The sequence below is a fragment of the Choristoneura fumiferana genome, chromosome 17 (genome assembly GCF_025370935.1).
Source record: "Choristoneura fumiferana chromosome 17, NRCan_CFum_1, whole genome shotgun sequence".
NCBI classification, from domain to species: Eukaryota; Metazoa; Arthropoda; class Insecta; order Lepidoptera; family Tortricidae; genus Choristoneura; species Choristoneura fumiferana.
This window is the reverse complement of record NC_133488.1, coordinates 9,478,626-9,506,236: the sequence shown is the minus strand read 5'-3', so window position 1 is coordinate 9,506,236 and position 27,611 is coordinate 9,478,626. Positions and strand designations below refer to the sequence as shown.

Here is a 27,611-nt window from a genome sequence, read left to right as displayed (position 1 = left end):
GTCTTTTATTCTCCCATTGTTGCAATTTAATTCCCTCCCAATCGAAATGAGAAACAGAGTGTAAAACTCGAGCATTAAACCCATTTTCCCCTCGACGTGTCTATCCACCATAGTTATATGAACGGCGCGTGTGAAATGGCTCGTTTTATGCTCTTGTTGCACAATCTACTATTGATCGTTGGCGCCGCTTATTGCCTTGGTTATAGATGATGATACTTTATGCGTAATTTGCGAGCTCTTTTGCCTCCAGTTGTTGGAGGCCGCGGCTGTTGATAGGCGTCGTGTTCGCGGCGGTGGTAGTGGCCACTCTGGTGGCCGTGCTGGTGGTGCAGCCGTGGGCGGACCGCGACCCGCCGGACCGCGCGCCGCCGCGGTACGCGCGCGCCGCCGTCGCCGCCAATGGATACGAATGCGCCTCTATCGGCCGGTACGTACTTTATAGGGAATGAATACAACCCATTTGAATGACATTATATTTAAAACTTATACTTAACATACAAAATTCATCGTTTTACCTAGGGGTTCCCGAATATTGTGCCGCGGTGCCCTGGGGCGCCATAGTAAGTACACAAAGGTGCCGCGAGAAGCTTCTGTTAACCCGAAAACTTCGGCAATCTGGTGGAAATTGAATTGTTACGAAACCCGCCATTGCTAGTTGTACCTACCCTATTCGAATCACCTAGGCTCCCTAGCTTTAAAGGCATCGTGACAAAATACGAAGCCTATAAGTGGAATGATTCAGTCGCAATTCATTATTGTAACTGCAGCGGCGTTTTTACTAGCAAGAAAATGTCAAAAGTAGCGATTCGCAATATAATAGAAAATAAAAAGAAAGAAAGAAAATAAGTACAAACATAAAACATCAAAATCACAGAATAAATGAAACAAGAAGTTGGAAGAAACATGAGACTTATAAGACGCTAAATAGGACTCCACTTGGCATACCTAATGCCGCGGCAAGCCGTGACGCTTATTTAAAGTGAGGGCCCTACCTAAAACTAACGAGTGATACATGATAACACTGTATTTTAATTGCCCCTTAACTTCCTATTATTTTTCATCACACTTGCTCGTAAACAATGTCGTAACATGCAGATTACCTTGGTTGCAAACCCGCAAATAAAACCCTCGACCTTAATGTGCTTGTCTTGAAACCCGTGGTCGGTAAATGAGTCATTGCCCGTACTAATTTTCTTGTCATGGAGCCCAAGGTCGGTAAATGAGTTTGGTGCTGCTCGTGCTGGCGTGCTGGTCGGGCACATGCTGCCAAGAGCGCAGTCAGCAGTATCGGCAATTTTTGAAAAAATATTAGTTTTTCTTTTACAAATATACAATTTTACTCGCAAATGTGATGAAAAACATTGTATGTCGCACGGGCGGTACTAGAATTACGAACATCGACTCATTAAAGCCCTCAGTCTTCGACTTCGGGCTTCTAATAGACTCTCGTTCGTAATTCCTGATTTACCGCCCTTAAGACACAATGTACTATTCCAGCTCGATCCTGGAGAAAAACGGCAGCGCGGTCGATGCGGCGATCGCGACGCTCTTCTGTGAGGGCATCGGGTGCGCGCAATGCATGGGGCTGGGCGGGGGCTTCCTAGCGACGGTGTACGACGCGAGCTCGCGGCGCGTGCGCGTGCTCAACGCGCGGGAGCGCGCGCCGGCAGCGACCACCACCAGCATGTACGACGCCGCGTCCTCCACAGTCGGCGGTCTCGCGATCGCCGTGCCCGGAGAGCTCAGAGGGTAACTACACATACCTACAGCCATTAGACCTGCCAGCCATTATTATACCCATTGGGTCAATAGCAGGGATGCACAGACCGCGGCCCGCGGGCCACATAAGGCCTGCTATAGATGTACATACGGCCCGCCAGTGACCTAAATAAATAGAAATAGCGAAAATTATGATAATTTCAGTTGTGTTTATTTGCCTTAGCGCATAATCTGTCCGAGTTGCCCCTGGTCCTGATATGTCTGTGTATCCCTGGTCAATATTACGCAAATCTCTGCAAAGCACAAACCGTAAACAAACAAGCATGCAGCGTCAGCTCCTTGGGTCAGTTCTCTTTAAAGTTTACTTGACGCCATGACGGATCATGACATATTTATTATTTATTAGTGACAAAATAACATGATATTTACATCGATAGTAGCGATAGAACTATATTTACAAAAAAATATATTAAAATAAATTTTATGGTAGGTATCCTAAATTTAAAAGGCATTTACTTATGACATTCAAAAAACTGTTTACGGTTTGTGCTAGTGCTGCATTCTGGCGGCAGAAAATTGGAGTAATATTCCCTATTTTAGGGTAGACAGCGCCTTGTGCTGCCTATATCCTGCTGTGAAGGGTACCCGCGTGGTGCTGCGGCGCAAACTAGCGCTGCTTACCGTGGAATTGACCCAATGTACGCTTATGCAGGTATTGCGGGAGACTGTTCAATGCGCGGGGCATGTGTAAACGCTGATTGGCGTGACTGTCACATAAAGTAGCGATCACCGCTACAGTTACGTGCCATGTGCTATATTTACCAGTCAGGGCTGAATTTAGAGGACTGAAACCCTTAGGTTAATGAAGGAGTAAGTAGCCAGGAGAGGCTTCTAACGCGATAAAAAGACTGGAGCTGAAAAATTACTGACTCGTCGAAATTTGAATATTTTTAAACCTCGATTATGAGAAACCCTCGCTTGTGCAGGATCCAGAGCTAAGGTTTTCAATACCGTTCCATAAATCTAGCCCTGCACACACACAACACACAACTCGATTCCAAACGGATGATGATAAGTATCTATGGCAAAGGTACTATGCACATCAAGGATCAGTTGCCTCAAGTTACTATAACGATAACCAATATTAAAGCAGCCATTCAATCTTGGGTGAAATAAACTTTGGCTTACAAGTTAACTAACGGGATGTTAACTCACGCTCACATCAGCTTCTCTTACTCTCCAAGTTACCTAGGCCCTGGTTTCTCTGACCACCCGCCGCCTGAAACTGTCGACACCGCCGGTGAGGTTTCAGGGAAACCACCCTCAAACATTCCCGAACAAAATATTCGAACGTCGTCGGTCGCGGATACGCGTCCGTCACCGGTCGCCGGCGGCGGGTGGTCAGCGAAATCAGGGCCTAACGGAAGTGGTCACTCCACGCCACTGATACCTACCACAGAACTATGTTTGTATACTTTCCGTTTGGTCTCATTTAAATTTGAAAAAAAAAAACATACCTACCATCCCTTCTTCTTTTGGGTCGCTACACTATTGACATAGTATATAGTCGTGTTTGGCATTTGAGGATCAATAGTGCACCCTCATAACTCATAACGATTTTCTTGGGAAAAAAGTGTGATACCATCCCTAGGAAAGCTCTTTAAAGTCGGTTTTTTTGTTGAAAGTTGCTGTCTCTTTACATCACAATACGTAATATTTGGTTGCGGATATTCAATCCCAGCCTATATACGTCCCATTGCTGGGCACAGGCCTCCTCTCAGAACTACAGGGCTACGGATATATTATGTACGCCTCAGTGAGTACAAAAATGTGTATTGTCTCAAAAATAAGGTCTGTACCTTAAAATAAATTATAATAAGTGTTTCTAATTTAGACACAAAAGGTGTTTGTTACAGTGCCTTTGCATGTTGAATTCATATTAAGGTTATCATCATCATCATCCCAGCCTATATACGTCCCACTGCTGGGCACAGGCCTCCTCTCAGAACAAGAGGGCTTGAGCCCCCACGCGGGCCCAGTGCGGATTGGGAACTTCACACGCACCATTGAATTGCTTCGCAGGTTATGCAGGTTTCCTCACGATGTTTTCCTTCACCGCAAAGCTCGTGGTAAATTTCAAATGTAATTCCACACATGAATTTCGAAAAACTCAGAGGTGCGAGCCGGGGTTTGAACCCACGACCCTCTGCTTAAGAGGCGATAGGTCAAACCACTAGGCCACCACGGCTGCTGTTAAGGTTATATCTTATTATTATGTAAAATTAATGGTTTTCTTGTTTCTTTTATAAAAAAATTGCTTGGAAAATTGCTTCATAAAACTTGAATCCGAGTCGGCTGTATTTTATATTATTTTTACACGGGTGGTATCTGAAACCTTTTTAACAAACGACCTATTGTTATAAACAAAAGCCATTCACCGTTATTGTTGGTGGTTAGCCAACGCAAACGCTTCATACAAGAAAACATAATGAAACTCCTCGTTGAATTACTTGTCGTCTTCTAATCAACAGAGGTTTTTCCGAACCGGTGGTACAATGAGTGCTTATAATTGAAGAGAAATATTTTGACTTTGACTGAAAATATCTTCGGGGTTTGTTGATTAGATAGAGTCAAGGAAACTGAATCACGTACCAGGGTGGAACTTTTGTGCTACTAATGTCACGTTGACATCCTATCCTATAGATAAATTTACCAGAGAAATCATAGCGACGTTTATTATGAAATGGTTCCACTCCTCCCTGGTACGTGATTCAGTTTCTGCGACTGTACCCGAGTAAGCAAGTTTTTTTTTTTATTTAAAGCAGACTAGCGGTGTACTTCTATCTCACTTCTGATGGAGTGCAGATAGCAAAGATGTTGTAGCTCATTTGGTTCAGTAGCAGCCTATTCACCTTGAATATCCTGGAAGAATCTTATGTTTACTTTTTGTTCCGTCCACTCGCACTACGTCGTCCAATATCTACTGCTGTTCTTCTGTGTTATTTAACCTAGTACATTTCCAGGTATGGGGCATTATACCAAGAGTACGGCCGCTTGCCCTGGGCGGAGCTGGTCCGTCCGACGGCGGACCTGTGCCGGAAAGGGCACCGCGTTACCGAATACATGGGGCGCGTGCTCGGCACCCACAGCGACCGGATCAAGGCCGAGCCTTCTATGAGGTAAGCTCAGGCCTTGTTGTCTACGCACTTGGAATCATAATCGTTTGTACCGTTTCATTCTGGCACACGGTATTTGACGAGGGTAGAAAGAGATGGTGGATGGAACGGCAGCAGTCTGGTTTGTGCTATAAATGTTAAAAATTGTATTCAATGCGAGGTCATAAAGAGAACAACTTAGAAGCAGTTAAACGAGCTCAGTAATGCTACTTGCACGAATTTTCTAGCAGGTCTATATTGGGCTTTTGCAGTGCATTGATTGGAGACAGCTCGGTAGACTAGGATTGGCTATTGGAACCACTTTAGGATAATATACGCGCTGGTTTACGTGATGTTTGAATCGATCAGTTATTTCATAGTTGTATAGTCTTAACCTTAAAGATTTGTTTAGACATATGTTCACAGAAACTTCTATAAGAAACTGTCCATACATTCCTAATACAAATCGAAGTCCGATGGGCAAGGTAACAACATATTCCGCTGCCATCAGCGTCTCCATAAATAGACTAATGTAGGTATAACTCTTTGAAATTACACTCTCCGAGTTAAGTGTGTGACAATTACATATGTATGACGCCGTCGTCGTCAATCGTCTCTATTTAAAATAGATGGCATTATATATTTCTTTCACATAAGTTAACAAGAATTTCACGGAGTTGTGAAAATTTCGCGGACAGGGATTTCACAGAGTTATGTCTGAAACATGCAGGGAGTAAATCTTGGATGGCCACCTTGTGACACCCCGATTGGTTGTGGTTGTTCTCAGCGAGTTGTACGTGAATCCAGCGACGAACGAAGTGTGGAAGGAGGGGGATATGATAGTGGAGCCGACGCTGGCCGCTACCCTGGACATCATAGCGGCGGAGGGCCCGGAGGCGATGCACAACGGCTCCCTCACCGCCGCGCTCGTGCGCGACATCGAACGATTCGGCGGCATCATCACAGAAGAGGATCTCCGGAATTTCAAGTAAAAATCCTTTAGTCCCTTACAGTATACCTAATGTCTACTAGCCCTTAAATTCTTTCACAACACGGCAAAGTCAGTGGGACATTTTGCAAGTGACATAGGTAGTTAGATATTGAAAAATATCCGACGTTACAGTAGAGTCATTTAATGATGATGATTTTTGTGACTTATGTATGACAATGGCTCTCAAAGTTATTTTTTTGTAGGAGAATCATCGTTCAAGTAACTATACTATAAATAAAAGTGATACGACCACATTGCAAGGAAAACGTTGTGATTATGAGAATTTTAACCACTCCCACAGTTTTCTAAATGTCCTAAAACCGTCAGTGCGATATTTAGCACATTTCAAGTCGAAACGATTCTTGCCTGGTACAGGGAACAGAGATACTCTAAGGTCATAGATCTAATTCACGCTCTACTAAACATCATCACTATTCAGGGTCGAATGGCAAGAGCCAATCAAGGTGCCGCTTTCGGAGCAGCACACTCTCTACTCGGTGCCGCTGCCTGGGACGGGGTCGGTGCTGGCCTTCATCCTGAACATGCTGATTGGCTGGGTTGGGGGGCAGGACGCGCAGCCCGGTTCCGACCTCTACTGGCATCGCGTCATCGAAACCTTCAAATACGGCTACGCCAAGCGTACGGGTCTCGGGGACGCTTCACGGAATGATCTGCCCTACTCTATCACTGAGGTATGATTGGATTTTTGAGATAAAAGCTCCTACCTATTCTAACCTACACTAGACTGCCAGGACTGTTATCATTATTATCAATATGCTGCGTCAAAAAATTACTAAATTAACTACATATAGAGATATATCTTTTCAATCTTATTCACACCACAGTTTTACTATATTTTGAATGTAGAAATATATTGTTTCCCGCGCATAACCTTTATTTCTGAGACTAGCACTGCCCGCGACTTCGTCCACGTGGAATTCGGTTATCGCGCGCTGTTCCTTCGAGAACTGTGCATTTTTCCGGGATAAAATGTAGCCTATCAAAGTCAAGTCAAAGTCAAAATATCTTTATTCAATTTAGGCTATAACAATGACTTATGAATGACGAAATGACGAAAAACTTATGAATGTCGAAAAAAAAATCTACCACCGGTTCGGAAAAGCCTCTGTTGAGATGAATCCGGCAAGAAACTCAACGAGGTATTTTTTTTAAACAGATTTACAATATTATTAAATGATATCTATACATCACAACACAAGTATTTAGCACAACTTTATTTTAGCACAGTAGGTTCGCTATTTGAAGGGATCGCCAATGCGGATCGGAATTATTTCCAAATGAAGGGTCCACGGAAAGAACGTGTCTAGTCACCTAAGCAACTTTTTGAGTTATAGCGGTTTGAAAGTTAGTCATGACGAACAATTACTATGGTTACCATTTATTTAAAAAATAAAAAAATGATTTTATATTGTTTTCAGATTATTTAATTCAGTGGTAAGTCATAGTACTTTGTGAGCTCTACATTTTGAGATTAAAATCTCAATTTTAAAAAAGGTGACTAGGCATGTTCTTTCCGTGGACCCTTCAAATATCCCTGTCCATGATATAATCATTAACTTTATAATACGCCTTAGATATTAATGTCTTCTTGACAATAGATCTGAATTTTGTTTCGGTTTCATTTGTAATATTTTTGGAATTTTATTATTAAAACGTATGCAACTTCCCAGAAACGACTTTTTGGTTTTAGCCAGTCTGTAAGATGGAACTTTAAGCTTCCCTGTGTTGTTCTTCCTAACATACATGAAATAATGGATACCTGTTTCCTTAAAAAAATATCTTAAAAATTCACGCGTCTTCAAATTATAAATTGCTCTAATTGTTCTCTTTTGTAAGATAAAAAATGACTAAATGTCTGCAGCAGATCCCTATAAAATAAAGCCGTATGAAATAATGCCGTTGCGACATCGGTTAGCTGACGTATTTTCCAAACTGCAAAAGCAGCAGAGCTCAATCTACCCGCGATTGCTGTGACGTGTGGTCCCCATTGTAGTTTAGAATCGAGCGTTATTCCTAAAAATACTGTTAATTTTACAAATTCAATAGTTTGACCATTTAACTTTATATTAGAAACTGAATTGGAGCTAGATGAATTATTTATCAACGAGAATTTAATACATTTAGTTTTCTTAGGATTTGGTAACAAATTATTGGCAGCAAACCATGCGGATATCATGGACAGGGTTTTATTGCGCTTGGTCAGCAAACATAACTATGCCCGACTTTTGGCTTGCCATATAAGTTAGGTCATTTACATAAATAAGATACAATGTCACTCTCTGGCCCATAAACTATATCTATGCCAAAAATCACGTCAATCCGTCGCTCCCTTTCGACGTGAAAGACGGACAAACATACAAACACACACACTTTCACATTTATAATATTAGTATGGATGACATCGACAAAATTTCATCATTTAAATATACACTTTACTCTTTGACGATAACGATGCGGTAGTATAATAGGTAAGCGAAATCTGAACAACAACACTTCAAGCTGACCATCTTCAAGAGGCTTTACCTATGCCATTATATTGATTCCAGCTGGAGCGCAACCTCTCCAACTCGGAATGGGCGAAGGAGTTCCGTGATCTGGTGTACGACAACCAAACCTTTAACGATTGGAGGCACTACGGGGCGCTGTTCGAAGGGGCGGACGACCATGGTACAGCGCACATCATCGTCATGGCGCCGGACGGAAGCGTGGTGTCTGCTACTAGCACTATTAATTACATGTAAGTAGAATTACTTTGACTTGGCTGTTGCTGGACAACAATTTATGTTGCTTGGACCACTGTGTAGCGGCACGGATTGCTTAACTAGTCATTCTGCACTACAAGGTAGTCTTCAATGGCACTAGTGCCGTATTAAGACTATTTGATGCCCTATAAGCAACCCACGCCTGTATAACCTAGTACCGATTTTTTTAAAAGTTTAAGGTATTTAATACGAGTAAAACTACATATACAAAATAGATAACGATACGATATACGTACCTTTGAAAGACGATAAAGATGGGAGTTTTATTTTATTATATACAATAAAAATCTAAGCATTTTTATTTATTATTGAAATGTGACTTGCGTCTTTTACGGTTATTAAATTCGCGGGAAATAGTTTTTAAGCCCAACGTTTTAGTATTTTTTTTGTGCTGTTTAGGTGCCCCCTAAGACGTGATGCCAAAAGAAATTGCTTAATTTTCTAATTGGCTAATCCGATACTGATTGGAACAACCTTAAAGAACCCAGTTAAGATTTCCAATAAGTGTATTCAATGCTTACCATGCCTAATCGTCTTCTTATTATAAATAAATAATAAGGAAAGAAAAAGTAAGAGGAGAAGAAGAAGCCGTGGTGGCCTAGTAGTTTGACCTATCGCCTCTCAAGCAGAGGGTCGTGGGTTCGAACCCCGGCTCGCACCTCTGAGTTTTTCGAAATTCATGTGCGGAATTTCATTTGAATTTGACTTTAATACGTTGCTTATATCATCTACAGATGGGGATCCCAACGTCGATCAACGAGCCTGGGCATAATGTTGAACAATGAGATGGACGACTTTGCAATCCCGAATCGCGAGTCTTCCTACGGCATGCCTCCATCTCCCGCCAATATGCTGGCTCCGGGGAAACAGCCTCTTAGTTCCATGGTGCCCAGTATAGTTATTAATAACAATGGCGCCGTCGACTTGGTGTTAGGAGCTGCGGGTGGGACGAAGATCACCACTCAAGTTGCTGTGGTAAGGTTTCCTGTTATAGGTACCATACTAGTAGCAAGGAGTGCACATTTTTGTATAAGGCAATCTGGAGAGTGAGAGAAGCTTAAGTCAGGTTTGTCGTTGGATGTAATAACCTCGCAGTTAGTGTACACACCTTTGCCATATTTGTCTTCGCTGCCATCATCATCACTGGCCGCACGATAACCAACCCGGCAGGAATCGAGCTGTTATGGTTTCACGCCACTGTATCTCACTAGGTTCAATCGACAGAAACCATACTGGCATGATTTTTGCAGGTTTTAAATACTTTTTCTTCCAACTATGCTTTAATTTCATCATAACTGCACTAAATACCCAGGACAAAGCGACACTTTTTTGCTCTAGAGCAGGATTTTTTTATGAAAATCCTTTATTAGCAAACACATTTTTTAAGAGTGTGACATATCTTTCCTGTTGATTGTTTAGCATGAGTTTTTTTTTCGTCTACTATTCCTGTAATAGTTGAAAGAAAAGCAGATTATGCACCTCGCATTAAGTAATTTATATTGCCCTCGTGCTTTTTAAAGCCCTCGCTAACGCTCGGGCTCCAAATCGCCACGTGCAATAATAAATAACTTTCTGCTTGGTGCAACATTACCAACATTTGATAAAATAGTAGATACTATTTTATCAAATGTTGGTAATATTTATCACATATATATATAAATCTATGTGATAAAGTGATATATCATATATGATAGGTAATGTTAACAACTCCTTAGTTAGGTATTAGTACTATGAGGCTGCCGTTTTTCTGTATTTTTTTGTATTACCTAATTGACTTAACAGAAATTCAAGGCATTTCTAGCATTCTTTGATAAGTATCGCACTTATGTCACTTGTCATTGGAAACAACAATTGTATGTATTTATTTGTAGACGGTGATGAACACAATCCTCGAAGGCAGTTCGCTGCCCGATGTGATGCACCGACCGCGCGTCCATCACCAGCTAATGCCTATGGAACTGGAATATGAATCTGACTTTAATGCGGTAAGATACTTCAAGTCTACGAATGCAATAAGCTTACACACATGGGAAACGTTAAGGTACACGAACTGACACATTCCTTGCTAAACTGTATAAACCCAACATAAGTTTTACATAAGCCGAAGTGTTATTTATTATAATACGAGTACCTATCTTGTCTATCTCCAAAACCGAACATGTTTATCAGTGTACCTACTAACGTTGGCATTCCAGAAAAGTCTTATTCCCAAAGTGCCTCCAATCATAGTATTCAAATTTCATCTAAATCGCTTCAGCAGTTTAGGCGTGAAAGAGTAACAGACAGACAGACTGAGTTACTTTCGCATTTATAAGCATTGATTTTAGTAAAAAATTCAACTACGAAAATCCCTTCGTTCGGGTACGAAACCGTCATTAATGTTATCTTAAATGCCAGTAATTTTATATTAGGTATAGATATTTATGTTATCAAATCAAAGAGTAAGTATGCAAGCAACCTTTTACATTTAGAACATTGATTTGAGAATAAAACAGACATTATGGGAAAACAAACATAACAAGACTATAGCCTATTTAAAAAAGTGAACATAACGGGAAAGCAGAAATTATGGTAATGCTAATATTATTGGAATGTTAACATTATGAATAGACGACAACTTACCTGAGATTGTACACGTTTTAAATAGCAGACATTTTGAGAAAGCTGACAAAATAGAGGTGCTAACATTGTGAAAACGCAGACGTTTTGAGAATTGTACATTTTAGGAAAACAGACATTTCAGCCTGAGCCGTATTTTCTAATGGTTTCCTAGAACACAGTAGGTTCAGGTTTGTTTTATGAAAGTTTCGAAAAAAATATGGTTTCTGAGGAAATCGAGCCTTGGGAAATAAAACACTTTGGAAAATGAAATATTTGGGAATAATATTTCACAGAAAAGACAGAGAATCGTTATATAGGTATTTTGGGTTAGGATATACCTACCTACTACATGTGATTATACAGGTAGGTACAAAACAAATCTTACGAATGGGTTTCATCGAGCACTTCACGGTCAATCGAATCGCAAAAATCAAGGCTGTAGGTACACGGCGTGACTTTAATTCTTAATCTTTTTAAGCAAGTAGGCCTGGGTCGTGACCTTCAAACGTCCGTCAAGGCCCATTCAGTCCCACCCAATGCTAGTGCGATGAAACAGGTTTGACACACTCAATGTACCTACCTATGGTTCGTCCTGCAATGTGACCTTATCTTTTAAACGTCAGGACTCGGGAGTTTAGGAACACAAACTCGTCGTCGTGTGTCGGGGGTTAAAAAGGAGCTTCTGATATTTTTACAGAAACTGGTACGTATAATTGAATATATATTCAGATGCGCTCTGTTTACCTATTGATTTCGAATAAGAATGCATTTAACTCTACCAAAAAAAGGCCCAGAGCATGTCGGACACCCCTGACCTTTTACTTTTAAACTATGATGTACTAATAATTCTCAAGCAAACTTAGCCGTAATTAATTTCCTTGTTAATCTCATACGACATGTGTATCTATTTACTCCCATAATGTTTTTCGTTCAAAATTTTCAAACCAACAGTTTAGCTTTTAGAGGTAATATTTCGAAAACGAATCACTGTATCGAAATATTGTCTAAAGAATTTTTTGTCTAGTGTGATTTGATTACACTACAAATTCAAAATTAAACTTAGGTAAGTATAAGCATAGTTTTGTTTTTAATTTTAGTTCTTAATTTTTCTAATATCATTAAAAGAATACAAGAAACTATGATTAAAAAATTGATATTGAACATCGTATAGCTGAATCGCCCAACTGCAGATAGTAGCTATTGCAACAGGACATAAGTGTATAATCACCGGTAGTTTGTGTATTATAATAGACGTCTAGTATACCATCATATTATAGCTATGTGGTGCGTGACAACGGTTTGCGATAACAACAATGAGGGACCTATTGTTATGGTTTCAATAAAAACCGGTTGCGGCTCATACTTTGCTTTGAAATTAATGGAACACGCTTATTGGGATTATTTGTGATAATGAACAATCGAGTATTAAAACGGTCAAGCCGTTTAATGGCGCCAGATTGTTGATTTTCTCGCTCTCTTTCCAGCATCTTAAGCCATGTAGTCTGACCACCTGGCCAGCCAGTCCTGGCACAATCAATGTAAAACAATGGCAATCCTAAAAATAAATCCGGCAAACAGCAATGACAAAATTGAAAATAACGAAGGAATTGAATTGTGAGTCACAATTTGTGACAAATGTAAAGAAAGATAGGTCATGCATATTCGTACGTACCTTTAGTACGCGAACCAACAAGCCATTGAAAGATAACATTTTCGAACTAACTACTTAGACCAGTCTTTCCCAAATTGGGCGATAACGCCCCCTTGTGGGCGCTGGAGGCCTGGAGGGGGGCGGTAAGGGGCCCAGAAAAAATCTTCACCTTTGTGCCTTCATTAGGCGAGACTAATATGTTATTGAGCTTTTAAGGTGAAAAAAAATTGGGGGGCGCTACAAAATAACTGATTTTCAAAGTGGGCGTTAGACGAAATAAGTTTGGGAACCTCTGACTTAGACAAACTGCACGTAACTAGACTACTCACCCTGTAGGCAATTGACTCACTGAGCGACAAGTGACGAAACCTCCTGGCACAGGTATCTTTATACTTAAAAGGAGGTGTTACTATGTGAACTAAAAACGAAATAAACATTTTTAATTTTCATTTAAAATTGTAGAATATACCTACGTATGAAAACATAATGTAAACCTATTTTTTTTTTACTTGCTTCTTATTATTTCTTAATTAAACATTGTATTATTATAATGCTTCCAGAATGTAATCAAGAGCCTCCGAGCGAAGGGTCACGCGACAACGGAGCGCGGTCCGACGGCAGGCTTCGCCGCTATGGTGGCGGCGGAACGTGATACCGACGGCATGCTCGTGCCACAAACGGATCGGCGACGAGTCGGCAGCACCGACGGATTCTAATTAAATACTTACACAAGGTGGCAGCACAGAAACTGATATCAAACAATAGTGCTGGCTTTGCTTGCTAGGTTTTGTCGAAGACAAAGTTTATATCCCATTCTGGTACATAAGCGAGCATAGTATTGGTGTTATACTACAATAAATAATAGTTTACTACGTACATGGCCGTATGGATGAGTAGTTAGCCCATCCCTAGATTTTTTTGGAAATTATGGCTTGGCTTTAAGCCAAGGTCTTTATCTAAGAACCTATTCCTAGAGGTTGTTATAAAGTGCTATTTTGGCGAAGGTGTAGTCAGAGCAGCTTCTGGTCTAGCCCTCATAAGACAAATCTTGCACAGTTACAGCTATAATCTGTCCTTTTCACACAATCTATTTGTATTGAAAAGGACATTATGGTGTATGGCTTCGGTAAAGTAAGTGTGCTCCTAATTTAGTTCAGTGTTTAAAGATTTATATATTTTTAACTATTTTAACTTCGTACCTACTGGTGTTCTGGTGCAGTGTTGTAAAGGAGCTAAATAAATAGGTGCCGAAATGAAATGTTTCATCTCAGATTATATTTAATGTACCTATCTCTAAAATTAATGTCAAAATTGGATTCATGATTGATTACATGAAATTCCTCGATATGGCACAAGCACTCTCAATCAATTGATTGTAAAATTGTATTTTATTTCGCTTTGAAATAAATTATTGGTACCTAGGTATAATTATTATTCACAAATAATAGGTTTCCTTATTTGCTGTGTTAGTTATAATTATAAATTAACATTTCATAGTCGTTATCACTCACTAAATTAATTTCTTAATAATTTTACCTACGTACCTACTGTGTTTTATATACCTATAATGCGTAATGATATGTAATACATATCCGTACATATACCTTTATATACATGTCAATACGGGTATATACAATCCTTTCAAAATTTTAATGATTTCCAGCAAAATTCATGACGACATTTGTACAAAATTGTCACCTACTTGATTGATCTTTCGTAAAATTATGAGACTTGCTTATGAACCTAAGTTTGAATATTGTAGGAAGGTAATTTAATTTTACTGTCATTTATGATTTTACTTAACAATCTGAAAAAAAAAACTATTAGGTAGGTACTTATCTATCATATATACTGAGCGGCGAAAAATCTGGCCCATAAATGTAGGTATGCACTAATTTTGTATGCAGAGTGGCCAAATTTTGTGCCGACGAGTATATTTATCATCATTTAGATTTCGACATTATTCATGACTCGTATGTATGTACAGTCGAGCTCATAAACTTGTGAGCAAAAATTTGATCAAAAATATCTGAATACGACTCTATTGTTAGCGTGTTCAGATATTTTTGATCAAATTTTTGCTCACAAGTTTATGAACTCGACTGTTCATAATATCAAGGTTAACTACTTGTCTAATTAAAATTTATTTTTGATCTCTATTTCGATTAACTTCCAATGTCCCTAGTGAGGTCCCCATTATGTAACGCAACCCTATATTACGTCTGCAACAAATACGAGCTTCCTAGGCCGTAGTCCGTGCCCATGGTGCTAAATTTTTAATACCGGAAACGTGTTAGTCGCTTTCGGCTTAACGTCTCAATTTCTATCGGCAAATGGGCAGCGCCTCTAGCGTGGTGATTTAGCAACAAACCGTTCTCTTATATTTCACAATTTTAACGCGAACTCGTTGGTTAGTTTTGTTACGAGATACGACAAAAAATTACACTGACATTTATGAGTGCTTGATACAATAAGGAGCTTGTGTTTATTGTTATGTACCTACAGATTATGTTTTTGTTACAAAATTGCAAGGCCCTTATACCCAACTGGCTCTATGAGTATACTCAGGTTGGAAACTTATACCGAATTGGTTGGGTATTTGTTCCTTACAAGAATTTTGTTCTACTTACGTTTTTAAAGGTGCAAAAAGCGCATAATACAATGTTGTACGTTGTTATATCATTGGTTCTAGAATACCTGCGTATTTCATATTTAGATAGTTGTGTACCTATTTAAGTTACTGTGATGTGGTTTTAATTGATGCCTATAATTAAAGTAATAGTTTTTGTTAACAATGCATTTTTTTTTTCGCAACTACTTACCATTTACGATTGATGCTAGAGTGAGATTTAAGTGCTTTCACGACGTAAAATAAATATAAAAGAAGAACAGAAATTAAAGGAAAGGGATGGATTTTATTCTTAAAATATTGATTCTATTCAATTTCTAAAAGAATTGAACCATGGTCAACATGTAACTCAATAAATTCCAAGTATGTTAGGTATATTCATAAGAAATTATCCAAGTTTCTCTATATTGATCGTGCGAATGTGAACGACCTAGCATTGCAGTATTTGCAGTTAGCAATTAATTTTAATTTTGCAACCCTAAAAATCAGTTCGGCAAGACTCATTTTTAGGATTACCAGAACGAGAGATTTGCCGTAGAATACTTAAAACGGGACTGGTTACGCTCTATCACGGCTCTACATAATAATATTCGCGCCAAAAGAGTCTATAGGGATGAATGAATGATTTGTATAACACAATAAATCCTAACATATTAATTATTATATATTATTATATTATACTTGTTGGGATCCCTAAGTAGTTATTTTGATTAGTAAAATAAGTTTTGCTCACTAAATCACTATACGTTTGGTGGCTTCGAAGCGGTAACGTTTCGTGTGCTCTGTCTACCCCATTTGGGAATACAGGCGTGATGTTAGTGTGTGTGTGTGTGTGTAAAATAAACTAAGTATACTGCAGTTTGCGACTTACGAGTACCTTACAGTACAAGTAGTACAACCTAAAATGGGGGGGGCAAGGGGGGGGGCTAGCGCTGTATAACTTTTTAGTGTTGTTGTTTTTTTAGAAAAATATGGCGCTGTCCATTGGAGGACAATTTTGCCAGTGTCTAGTAGGTTTTCCCGTTAAACGGTAAAAAAATTCTAGAAAACGAAATATGAGACGTAATGGTGGATGAACGATGATAGCGCGAAATCCATCAAAAAACTCAACTTTTTAGTGATATTTCGAAAAGGTTAGTAGACGTCACAGGGGACTAGGGGACCGAAGAACTGGCAGCCTTTCTGGCAGCTTCCTCGGACAAAGAGCAAAGAATTATCTTGGCTATTCAAAGAGGAAACTCTGCCACTTTGCCAACGATTTGTTTTAGTTTTAGGTTTTATTACCCGACTGCAAGGAGAGGTATTGTTTTTTTTATGTAAGTATTTTAAGTTCAAGATGTATAGTTTTAATAATTAAATGCTTATTGTTATATTATGACTGTAATTGGTTATAGTATTAATAAATTCCACTATGTAGATGGTAATGTCACTTGGGACTCGCCCATTTTGGTTTTATTCGTTTTCCTGAAGATTGATATGAAAAAGAAAAAGAAAATCAATTTTCTGTATCGAATCGAAGCGTTTTTTCTGCAAGAAGGCCGTAAAGTAAAAAACCATTTCTATAGTGGCTGTATGGACGACATTCCTTTGTTTATCACTCGATATGTAAAAAAATATAGCCTGACGTACGTGACGTTTGGATTTGACGTTTATTGACATGAAGAGAATAGAATATATTCCATATATAGAGAATCGACGAAAAACGGCGCGAATTTGCAGCGAAGGCAGCCGGTTGTGTTTTTGACAAATAATTAAGGCTAATAATTATCTAGTTGGTTTTTGAAATCCAATTTACGTGCTGTATCCAAATCAAATGTTGATTATTTAATCGGTAAATAAAATCGGTAGTACTTTTTTTACTACGTACAGCGATTACTTGCTCAGTGCTACGTACGAGGTTGCGGTTCACTCAACATCAAAGATGAGCAGCCAACTGTCGCAGGGCTCCCTCGAAGTAAGTATGGAAAAACTAAATAAAATAGAAAACAAATCAATTGGTACAATTATACCATATTCTTCACGTTTCCTTTTAGATTATTATGAATGGCGGTCATTATGACAAGCCAATAATGCAAGTTTTGGGCAGCAAAAAAATCCAAGGAAGTGGTGCAAATGAGCGGTTTAGGCTGCTGGTGTCCGATGGCAAACATTCTCACAGCTTCGCCATGCTGGCGACGCAGCTTAACGACAAGCTGATCACCGGGGAACTGTCTGATTACTCTGTTGTACAGATTGACAGATTTGTTACTTCTCTATTGAAAAACACAGGGAAAGGTGAAAAGTAAGTACTTTTATTCACAATTACACAAGTAATGGCTTACAAGATTTCATGGCTGAATTATTAATTTGGTTTATGTCACAGTAGGTATGTTGTGGTTCCTCTGTTCTCTACCTGTCAAGTCAAGACAGGTCTAAACAAGATGAAAACTCATTTCGATAATTTGCATGCAAGATGAGAAGAGAATGCTTAAATAAATTAAATCCACCTTCTATTATAATTTCTATTTCACTTTTAGACATACCCACTGTGTTAAAGAGATCAATCAAAGACTCAATTAACATTTAAAATAATCCATTTGATTTCAGGCGAGTAATGATTATCTTAGACATTACAATAATTAAACCAGGGTCCGAAGTAGGCAAGAAGCTGGGCAACCCACAGACCTGGACAGAGGAGACTGCGGCATCAGCCCCTGCGCAGACAACCATGCAGCCTGCACCAAAAGTTGCAGCTTTACCAACTCAATCAGCAAACCAAGTGACGTCCATGGATACCAGCTCATTGGCATCACAAATGACTCATCCTATAGCAAGCCTTAGCCCATATCAAAATAAGTAAATATGTGTAATTATATTATCCTTACTAATCCTTATTAATATTATAAATGCAAAAGTATGTCTGTGATTACTGCTTCACACTAATACTGCTGAACCAATTAAAATGAAATTTGGAATGGAGGTTGTTTGAGACCCTGGGAAGAGCATAGAGTACTTTTTATTCTGCAGAATTGCATGATTGCCATAGAATCTCGATGAACCAAGTCTTCTTAACCAATTTGCACACAACAGCACAGCTATTTTTATTTATGCTGACTGATGTACGGAAGCTTAATAACAGACCACTGTTAATGATTACTTTCATTATAGATGGGTCATTAAGGCGCGCGTGATGAGCAAGTCTCCACTCCGGACATGGAGCAATGCAAAAGGTGAAGGCAAGCTATTTAGCATGGACCTGTGTGATGAGAGCGGGGAAATCCGGGCCACTGCCTTCCGGAATGAGTGTGACAAATTCTTTGATATGATTCAGGTGAGGCTAAAAAACTTATGGTTCAAAACTATCAACACCAACCTTATTGTTAGTTCACAGGAGCTGTGTATAAAATTATTTCTAAATATACACTGATGAACAAGAATAATACTAGCTTTTCAAACTTTTTATGAAAGATGTACAATTACCCATATGTAGATATTGTATGCGCATAGAATACATTACTATTTTATGTTATGTAGTTGTAAAGATTTCTTAAATTTTAAATTTTATGCGCAACTTTCTTAATTCTTTATTTGTGTAAAGAACTACAACAGTTTTATGAAATTTTAAAAAAGATGATTAGGAGAATTGGTACAGTCATACTCGAGTGAAATAGGGATTGATTTTGTATGGATAATGGGTCCATTTCAGCATCTTCAATACTGTTCCGTGTATCAACCTATAACTATTTTACTAGTGTTACTTTTTATGCTAAATCCTAAGGCGAAAGCTACACAGAAAAGACGTTGGACGGAGGCGCGTCGCAGACGGCGCGAGGGTGTCTCCGCCTCGTCTCTGCTGTTTCCTTTGGATCGCGATGTTACTATACATTTAGTATGAAAACAGATTCAAAGGGTGCCGCAACTGCGATCAGCCCCCGTCCCACGTCTCTTCTGGGTGGCATGCGCCTAACCAGACCTTTTGCATTTAGGTTGATAAAGTATACTACATCAGTCGCTGCCAGCTTAAAACCGCTAACAAGCAGTTCACCAGTTTGAAAAATGATTATGAAATGACATTCAACGCTGACACAGTCGTGTCCGAGTGCCAGGATGATGCTTCGTCTGTGCCTACAATAAAGTACGATTTTGTTCCAATCAATGAAATTGCGGATAAAGCCACAGATTCGTTACTTGGTAAGTATGAAGAGAATACTAGTTTAATTTTAATTAGTTCCGTGGCTAATTGGCAAGCATTTACACAGTCTAAACCAGAAATTTTATATTTTATGGATGCAGCACCGCAAACAAGCTAAATAAATGTAATGTGTTATTTCGAGAACAGCTCTGGCTTAAAAAGATCTTCCTAGATTACATGCATTCTTATAGTTGAGTTACATTATTTTAGTTTACTATGGCATATTTTGAGATTATTTATTTATTTTTCAAATAATTACACAGTGTAACAGTAGGTATAACTGAAGCATTGTGATGTGAACTACAAGACAATCCTACTTTATATTATAAATGCGAAAGATTGTGTGTGTGTAGGTTTGTTACTCCTTCGCGCAAAAAAGGCTGGACGGATTTATATAGATGAAATTTGGTATGTAGGTAGCTGGAATAACGCATAGACTACTTTTTATCCTGATATTCCCACGGGATAGGGATAAAATAACGAAATAACAACTGTTGGGCTTAGAGTCATGAAATTTGAGATGATTGTTTTTAATGCAACATCAATGAAAAACACGGTGTTATTTTCGGGAATTTTGCAATATCCCGGAATTTCAAGTCAACTTTGCTTTGCTTAGTTTGGGACTAGGTCCCTAAGTGTCCCATGATATTTATGATATTTATTTATTATTTATTAGTGAACCCACCACAACATCCCTGCTTGACACATTGACACTGAGTGAGAGAGAGAGAGAGAGAGAAATATTACAGTAAGTGAATGTTGATGTTGTACTGTTGCAGACGTGATTGGAGTGTGTCGGGCTGCCGCCGACGTCCAAGAGCTGACCGCGCGGAGCACCGGAAAGCTTCTCAAGAAGAGAGAGGTCACGGTGGTAGATTCCACTGGTGGCGCGGTAAGATACACTTATTTTTAGAAAATACTAAGCAATATTTTTTTACTTAAAACTTAATTGCTCCTCACGTGGTGATAAGTTGAGGGCAAAGGTGTACAGTCGAGGAAACCGAATCCCGTGCCAGGGTGGAACCTTGTCATAATCAATTTCACTATGATTTCTTTGACAAATGTATGGGATGTAAATAAATAAATCTCAACAGTAACACAAAGGTTCCACCCCGGTACGTGATTCAGTTTCCTTGACTGTATGTATCTCATGGAGGCACTTTCTCCTAAATTTGAATTGAATTGACTGTATCTCACTGGTTCAGTAACAGCCTATTCAGTCTAGCCTTGAAGAGCCCTAGGCTGTATCTACCTATCTGGAGATACAGACGACCTAGTACGGTATTTAACTATTAGTACCTGGGCGACCGAGCTTTGCTCGGGCTCAAACTCGGTAACAATGGTTTCCCAGAGATAAGACCAAGGTAGATCGATTTATTCATCCCCGAAAACCCCTACATAGCGAATGTCATCGAAATCGTTGGAGCCGTTTTCGAGATCCCCGAAATATATTTATATATATACAAGAATTGCTTGTTTAAAGGTATTAGATTTACTTGTTTTATGAAACAAACTGCTAGGAATCAAAACCTATAGGGTACTTCCAGTTGTCCTAAAATCTAAATTTTTTATGTCTTCTTTCTATGTCACATCACACTTCTATAATACGTAGGTATAAATTTGTACGGAACCCTGTGTACGGCCCTTTTTTCTTCGCCATCAGTGGTTGTGTAGCTATATTTTCATAGAATATATAAGATATGGCCATGGCTCATAATCATAATGGCAAAAAAAAAACAAATTATATGGTTTCATTGATATCTGAGCTAAAAGCTTATCTCTTAAATTTTCTGTCACAGGTGAGCCTGACACTGTGGGGCAATGAAGCTGAGAATTTTGATGGCTCTACCAACCCTGTGGTTGCAGCGAAGGTAAATACCTTACAAATCTAAATCCAACACAAGAAGAAATCTCTCTCCAGGCGGATGTCATGCCGACCTGTGTTGCTACACCGTTTCCAAAATAAAAGTTTGCTTAAGTGATTCCCAATTCAAACATTTATACAGGGCGCTCGTCTAACCGAGTTCAACGGCAGTAAGTCGCTCTCCTGTCTGGCTTCGACCATGATCCGCCTAAACCCGGACTTGCCTGAAGCACACAAACTGCGCGGCTGGTACGACAACGGGGGCGACAAAATGGACGTCGTTAACATCTCTGCGAGGTACACCGTCAGACTGAAAACCTTAGTATACCTCTTAATCTTCTATATAATCTATATAAATAAAAAAAATCGTAAAATGTAACAATCCGTGGCAAAAGGGTCCTTATGGCAGGCCATACATTGTCACAAATGTTTGCTAAGCGCAAAACTCGGGAACGGGTGGACCGATTTCGCTAATTCATTTTTTGCTGTGTTCGTTATTGTCAGGAGAAGGTTTTTATGGAAGAAAATTTAGAAAAATTACAACGGGGGCGAAGCCGCGGGAAACAGCTAGTCATCAATAACTAGTTCACGGCTGCAGCCCCCATGGCAAAACTCCCCCCTCACCAATAGAAATTTACTCCAGAGAGTTGGGGATGTGTAGTCGGGTTTTTAGCTGGTTAGAATCCGGCACTGTCTAGGTGCTCCCTTCCCAGTCGTCCATAATGGATTTTTCACGACTGCAGGACTGTTTCCTATAAAGCACCTAGTATAAATTATTATTATTATTTTCCTCTGATATTTTAACGAGGCTTTAGCACACCAAATGTGACAATGTCAGCCTCATTGGGAGCCTCAGATATATACACCACACTACAGACAGATATTACACTCTCCCTTGCACTGAAACCACGTATCTGGATGCAAATGCCCGTCTAATGAATCTGTAAATTCGCGTCGCTTCTTCTGAAAGCGGTCGACTGAGAATTACATTTACACCTCCATTGAACAAGCCCATACCATCCAAATACCTGACTCTGATGTCCTTATTCTGATCACATTCCACAAGAAAGTGAATAAGCTAAGTCTTATTACATCCCATACACAAAGGTGATTGCACAACTCTCATCAAATGCAAAAAACAATTAAGTGGAATGTGACGAGATCGAACACATAGTGCTGACACAAGAAGGCCCCTGGAAAGGCCGGCACAATCAAACCAGGGAACTTTAAATATCTTATTCTGCATGGTACCATACCAAATGCCCTTTGTCAACGATGCTGTACTAAAAAGTTCCTGCCATTTGGAAAAGCACTCCTCCTTAGTCAATTGCACTAATTCAGTACCATATGGCTTAGAAACACGATCAATCCCCCCTGTGACAGCCAGGCTAGCCTAGTATACATTTAAAAAACAAGTAAATTAAAAGCAAAGACTTTGTATCTTTGACCCTTAAGGCGACTCAATCCCAACCCGTGGCTATATATTTTTTTTATGTATTTTCACCGATTACTCAGTCAATTGTGGACCAATTTTCAATAGTAGATTGTACAACAAGAGCATAAAACGAGCCATTTTACCCAAGACGTTCATATAGCCACCCGAGCCGGTACGGCGAGGGTGATAGACACGTCGAGAGGAAAATGGGTTTAATGCTCGAGTTTTACACTCTGCTTTTCACTTAGATTGCGAGGAAATGAAATGGCAACAGTGGAAACAATAATTCACATTCTATGTAACTTTTATTTTTTATGCATTATTATAATAATTATATATTTTTTAATTTTACTGACTAATTATGATTGGTTTGATTGATTTTTAGTTTTATAGAAATTAAAAATTATTTAAAAAATATGTACAAACTTTTTTGTTTGTGGCTGTTGGCACCTGATTACCTTGGTCTTAAGTTGGTCTAAAGTATTTTTATGTCGCCTAGATACAGCATAAACACGAACTTTTCGAGCATGAGAAGTGAAAAATTCTTTTTTTATTTGAAAGAGTATTCTTCTGAAGTGGTCAGGTTATCACCAAGTCAAGATCTGATGATGGGATCCTAGGGAAATCGAGGGCAAACCTCAAATTTTATAGACACACCTATGGCGATTTTGGGATTTTGAGCATTAAGATTTACATTCAGAAAGTATCAGTTGGTAACCTGGACCTGATGAAGAAGACCGTAGATGACCAATGGAACTCATCAAAGCTTAGTAATGCTCGCTCGTCTATAAACGATCATGATTAATATACCTAGATAAGCGACTAAGAAGAAGCTTTAAGTTAATAATTCTTTCGAACTGATCTGATGCTGAAGCCAGAAGGTAGGCAACGGAACTCTGTTATAAAAGAACGTAACTAAGTCGTGATTGGGCTTAATGGAATCGTTGTGAGATGTACTTTGGCTACGAATCACTAAAAAGTGATAAATAAATAAAAAAAATAACAAAAAAGTAAAACCGACTCCAAAAAAATAAAATAAATAACAAAAAATTTAACTGACTACAAAACCCTTGAAAATATTTCTCTAGGTACGTACTAGCTCGAAGTCGGTGACTAAGCACGACCCAACAGGAGGGATTGAAACCCATAGTATGTAGGTGAGGTAGACGACTATTGTCCCACTCTTGCTGGCTCGTGCTGAGGCACCGACTTCGAGCTAGTACTTACGTACCTAGAAAAATATTTTCAAGGGTTTTGTAGTCGGTTCAATTTTTTGTTATTTTTTTTTTTGGAGTCGGTTTTACTTCTTTTTTTTTTAAGTTACCTATTTTCACTACCTTTGACCGTAAAACAGTGTTTCCACCAGAGATGTGCGAGGATTTGTTTTTCATTAACCCATACAAACGCCTCATTTACCTCGCCTCGCTCCGCTCAGCTGTTTCCACCAGAGATGTGCTGTGCGAGGATGTGTAAATGAAGAGCTTCTATTGGTTAATGAAAAACATCCCTCGCAACACATCCTCACACATAATTGGTGGAAACGCTGCTTAAGAGTGGGATGCGTTTTGACTTGAAGTGGTCTTTAATGGCTTCCATTACGTACCATGAGTTTAAAGTTCTACTGTCAAGAGCTAAGTCGACGTCTTCAATACATATTCTTTGTCCACAGAACCGGTACCTACGGCGGCGGCAGCAACGAATGGATCACATTCTCCGAAGCAGAGGCCAAACAACTCGGCTCCGGGGATAAGGGCGATTACTACAGCATGCTGGGAGTGCTAACATTCACGTTTACCGACAATGCAGTGTATAAAGCATGCCCTCAAGAGCAGTGCAACAAGAAACTGGTTGATCAGGAGAATGGGCTGTTCAGATGCGAGAAGTGTAACAGGGAATACCCTAATTTCAAGTATCGACTGCTGCTAGGGGTGAGTCAATTTCTTATATAAGAAACTGCCAAAGTAATTCGTAGTTTTATGATATGGTGTAATCTAGTAAGATACGAGTACATACGTAGTAAACGCGAAGCAAGGCTCAGCTATACTCTCAAATCTAGCCAAGGCAGCTCATACCTATTTATAGGACCGTCATCGTCATGCCAAATACGACGAAGTTTAAATCAGCAAACAAGTATACTGTTTCATTAGTATACTTAAACTAGTTTGCATCGCCTTTTGAAACTCGAACTTTTGTCTCATTTGAATCTTCGGGAAAATGAAGAAAACCGACGAATCCCGAGCGATATTAACATTATAGTTGTAATATACCATTAGCCAAATAAGTGGTCTATCAATTTTTTAACAAGTTCCTATCAAATGAATATCGTCACTACTTTTAAAAAAGCTCGTAGCTCAAAATAGATAATTTTTCTGAGTGAACTTTATAGGCATTACATCAAGATTCAATTTTGTTGACATATTGATTTTAGATACGAGATTTTTTCAAAGTAGTGACGATATGTCGTTACAGTCGGGCTTTCAAGTTGACAGACACGTCTATTAGCATTATTGTTTTGTAATATGCAAACAATTATCAACTTTAGGGTGGTAGACCACATATTTGGCTGATGGTTAACTCTACGGGTATACTCGCAAACGATTTGATGAAATATTTTCACATAATTCATTCTGACCACCTTGTATTTAGCCATTCAACTTAATTTTAAGCCGCGGTTTTGAACGCAGCGGGAAGAGAGTGAAGGTGACAGGAAACTACCAACAGTGTGTTTCCCTGAACCCCACACAAATAAATTCAAATCATTTATTCAGTAAATAGGCCGCAATGGGCACTTTTACACGTCATTTTCAACTACCAGCGCTTTCGGAAAGACCATCATTGCCAAGAAGAATGCGCCGCAAGAAACTTGGCAGAAAGTATTATTTTCAAAATAAAATACTTAAAAACTACAGTATAAAATTAAAGAAAAAATTCCAAGAAAAGAATATCCCCAGTGTGCCAGCTGCATATCGTAAGTGGTCTGGTACACTCAAATACCATGTAACAATATTCCAGGCTAACGTATCTGACCCGACTGGCGACCAACGCATCACGGCGTTCAACGAATCTGCCGAAGCTATGATCGGCAAGTCCTCGGCCGACATTGGACGTATGTTCGAGTACGACAAGACTGGATACACGGCTTTATTCGAGGACATCAAGTTCAGGACTTTCGTGTTCAAGTTCAGAACAAAGATGGAGACTTATAGCGTAAGTTGAAGCCTAAATCAGATGTAGCTCGAGCCTTCATCACGGACAAATATAACCTGTAGAATTTACAGTGTAGGTTGTGCGATACAAATGCACGCATTATAGCCGGAATACATTCTAGTAAGCTGTTATCATGATCACCATGTCAGGCGTAGGACGTCCATTATTGGACATAGGCCTCCCCCATAGATCTCCAGTTGCTTTGGTTGGAAGCACTTGGAAGCACTTGCATGCACCATAAACCCGCGGCTAAGCTGTAGGTAGTCGTTTTTTTTCTTCACATAGGTTGAGGCATAAGGGCTTACCCCCAGATTTCCACTTCAATCCAAGAGAATCTTACAAACAGATTACCACCCCAAGGCGGGTTCACAGTTGTCTCAGGACGAAAGCGTAGTAAAGAAGTGCCTTTATGTTCCTACTTTGATGTTAATTTTCTGACTAACCTATAAAAAAACTCGACGTAGAAATAAATTAGATTTGCCTTTATTTCAGGATGAAGCACGTTTGAAGACCATTGTTGTAAGCGCTCAACCAGTCGACTACAAAGATGGGAACGCCCGGCTACTAAAGAGCATTAAAGCTGTAACTGGAGTTGAAGTTTAAATTAAGTTTAGAAGTTATCATGTTAATCTGATTAAATTTTTAAGTTACAAATAGACCAACAAATACTGTGGCAACAAAAAAAATAGCTCAAAACACTGATCAGTCGCCATATTCCTAGTATCTTTGGTACAGATTGGCACGGTCGCGATTTAAATTGCTTAGATTAGAGTGTAGAATGTTGCCTTACCATTTTCTTAGAATTTTTCGTTTAAAAATGTTTTAAGCACTGTATTAAACAAGAGTTGATGTATGTGAAGTTAAATAATGTATACGAGTATTTTTTACCAATGCTGGCATTACTATTTAAATGCAAGTGATGATTTACCTACTATTCCACTGTGTCCAAATAAACATTATGATGTAAAATTTCGCAGTTTTACTTGATAATATCCTGTCACTGAACCCAGGAGACAGATTTCTGCAAATAGTGGGAACATTGCTTTTATGCGAAGTCCTGTATCCCACTAATATGATAAATGCGAAAGTTTGCAAGTCCGTTTGTTTGTTTGTAACTTCATCACGTCTAACCCATTGAACCGATTTAGATGAAATTCGGTATACAGATAGTAGAGTCCGGAGAAGGACATAGGATAGTTTTTATCCCGGAAAGTTGCATATTTCCCGCAGGATAGTGATAAACGAATTCTACGCGGGCGTAGTTGCGGGTAACGGCCTGAACCTGAGACCTTATTGTCTGAGACACTTGAAATCACAATCGTTTTCACCACTTTCTGTCACGCAGTATAAGACGAGTTAGAAAGAGATGGTGAATGCGATCGCGGACAGCGCGTTAGACAATACA

General features: G+C 39.2%; 2 protein-coding genes across 3 annotated transcripts in view; both read left to right on the top strand.

Moving 5' to 3' along the window:
- Positions 1–15,695, top strand: part of LOC141437410 (glutathione hydrolase 1 proenzyme-like) — a 28,484-nt gene extending 12,789 nt beyond the window's left edge. For both annotated transcript variants that reach the window (XM_074100759.1, XM_074100758.1), the window contains exons 2-10: positions 251–427; positions 1,498–1,749; positions 4,743–4,898; positions 5,662–5,862; positions 6,305–6,557; positions 8,433–8,623; positions 9,383–9,623; positions 10,520–10,633; positions 13,461–15,695. In XM_074100759.1, the coding sequence (XP_073956860.1) occupies positions 251–427; positions 1,498–1,749; positions 4,743–4,898; positions 5,662–5,862; positions 6,305–6,557; positions 8,433–8,623; positions 9,383–9,623; positions 10,520–10,633; positions 13,461–13,616 (1,741 nt within the window). In that variant the 3' untranslated portion in view covers positions 13,617–15,695. The remainder of the gene's footprint in view (positions 1–250; positions 428–1,497; positions 1,750–4,742; positions 4,899–5,661; positions 5,863–6,304; positions 6,558–8,432; positions 8,624–9,382; positions 9,624–10,519; positions 10,634–13,460) is intronic.
- A 1,508-nt stretch (positions 15,696–17,203) lies between these two features.
- RPA1 (replication protein A 70) lies at positions 17,204–27,175 on the top strand. The gene is made up of 11 exons (XM_074100115.1): positions 17,204–17,483; positions 17,563–17,810; positions 18,116–18,364; positions 18,677–18,839; positions 19,495–19,699; positions 20,480–20,592; positions 21,500–21,571; positions 21,707–21,861; positions 24,669–24,927; positions 26,012–26,206; positions 26,699–27,175. The coding sequence occupies exons 1-11, from the start codon at positions 17,451–17,453 to the stop codon at positions 26,807–26,809; spliced, it is 1,803 nt and encodes a 600-aa protein (XP_073956216.1). The 5' UTR covers positions 17,204–17,450; the 3' UTR covers positions 26,810–27,175.
- The last annotated feature ends 436 nt before the right edge of the window (positions 27,176–27,611 follow it).

Coding starts and splice junctions, on each gene's coding strand:
- RPA1 (XM_074100115.1), top strand. CDS start 17,451: ATGAGCAGCCAACTGTCGCAGGGCTCCCTCGAA. Junction 18,365..18,676: donor CTTAGCCCATATCAAAATAA/GTAAATATGTGT, acceptor CTTTCATTATAG/ATGGGTCATTAAGGCGCGCG. Junction 20,593..21,499: donor TAGATTCCACTGGTGGCGCG/GTAAGATACACT, acceptor TTTCTGTCACAG/GTGAGCCTGACACTGTGGGG.